This window comes from Myotis davidii, unplaced genomic scaffold (assembly GCF_000327345.1).
Source record: "Myotis davidii unplaced genomic scaffold, ASM32734v1 scaffold494, whole genome shotgun sequence".
NCBI classification, from domain to species: Eukaryota; Metazoa; Chordata; class Mammalia; order Chiroptera; family Vespertilionidae; genus Myotis; species Myotis davidii.
The window spans coordinates 1,218,894-1,219,799 of NW_006285480.1; the positions used below are offsets into that span (position 1 = coordinate 1,218,894).

General features: G+C 52.6%; 1 protein-coding gene across 1 annotated transcript in view; it reads left to right on the forward strand.

Moving 5' to 3' along the window:
* LOC102762417 (armadillo repeat-containing protein 4-like) overlaps positions 1–906 on the forward strand; it is a gene marked incomplete at its 3' end in the record, with an annotated part of 121,372 nt that overhangs the window by 22,460 nt on the left and 98,006 nt on the right. The window contains 1 exon segment of the mRNA XM_015559050.1: positions 305–435. Within this exon segment, the coding sequence (XP_015414536.1) occupies positions 305–435 (131 nt within the window).

A 906-nucleotide genomic window follows, 5' to 3' on the forward strand; every position in this document is an offset into this window, starting at 1 on the left:
GCCGGAGCCTCTTCTGCCTCCTCAGCAGCATTAAGGATGTCCGACTGCAGCTCAGGCCTGCTCCCCGCTGGCAAGTGGACATAGCCAGAGGGCTCCTGGGCTGCCAGAGGGATGTCTGACTGCCAGCTTAGGCCTGATCCCCCGGGAAGCGGGCCTAAGCCAGCAGGTGGACATCCCCCGAGGGGTCCCCGACTGCGAGAGGGCACAGGCCAGGCTGAGGGACCCCCCCAAATGCACAAATTTTTGTGCACTGGGCCTGTAGTAGAAGATAAGAGAATAATTTTTATTAATTTACTTTGGTCAGCTTACAGAAATCCTGTAGCAAAAATCCTGGGCTTAGATTATAATACAATGAAAGAAGACTCATCTGTATTAAATATTCTTGATAAATTAGCCAAAGACGATGATACTGAAAGTGAGATTAAGATGAAAACTGCCGAGGAAACCAAGATGGCTGCATAGGTAAACACTGGAGTTTGCTGCCTCGAACAACCACTTCAAAAATACAACTAAAAGACGGAATGGACATCATCCAGACCCACAGGAAGGCTGGCTGAGTGGAAGTTCTACAACTAGGAGGAAAGAGAAAGCATACCGAGACTCAGAGGAGGCGCAGTGCTGAAGTAAAATACTAAGGTGCGGAGTGCATGCGGAGTGGGCTGGCAGCTGAGGGCGGGGTTGTTGGTTTCAATTGGGAGGGAGTCTCAGGCTCTGAGCTCCAGACTCGCTCCGGGCGAGTCTCTGGGGACCAGGCTCATACAGGAGAAACGGGACTGTCTGGCATCGGTTGGAACTCGAGGGCAGCTTTCTCTCGGAGGCACTCTCAGCGATTGCCAGGACCTCTGAAGGCAGGAGTGAGAGCAGCCATACTGCTCACTCCACTGCCTCTGTTGCTCCACTGGGACC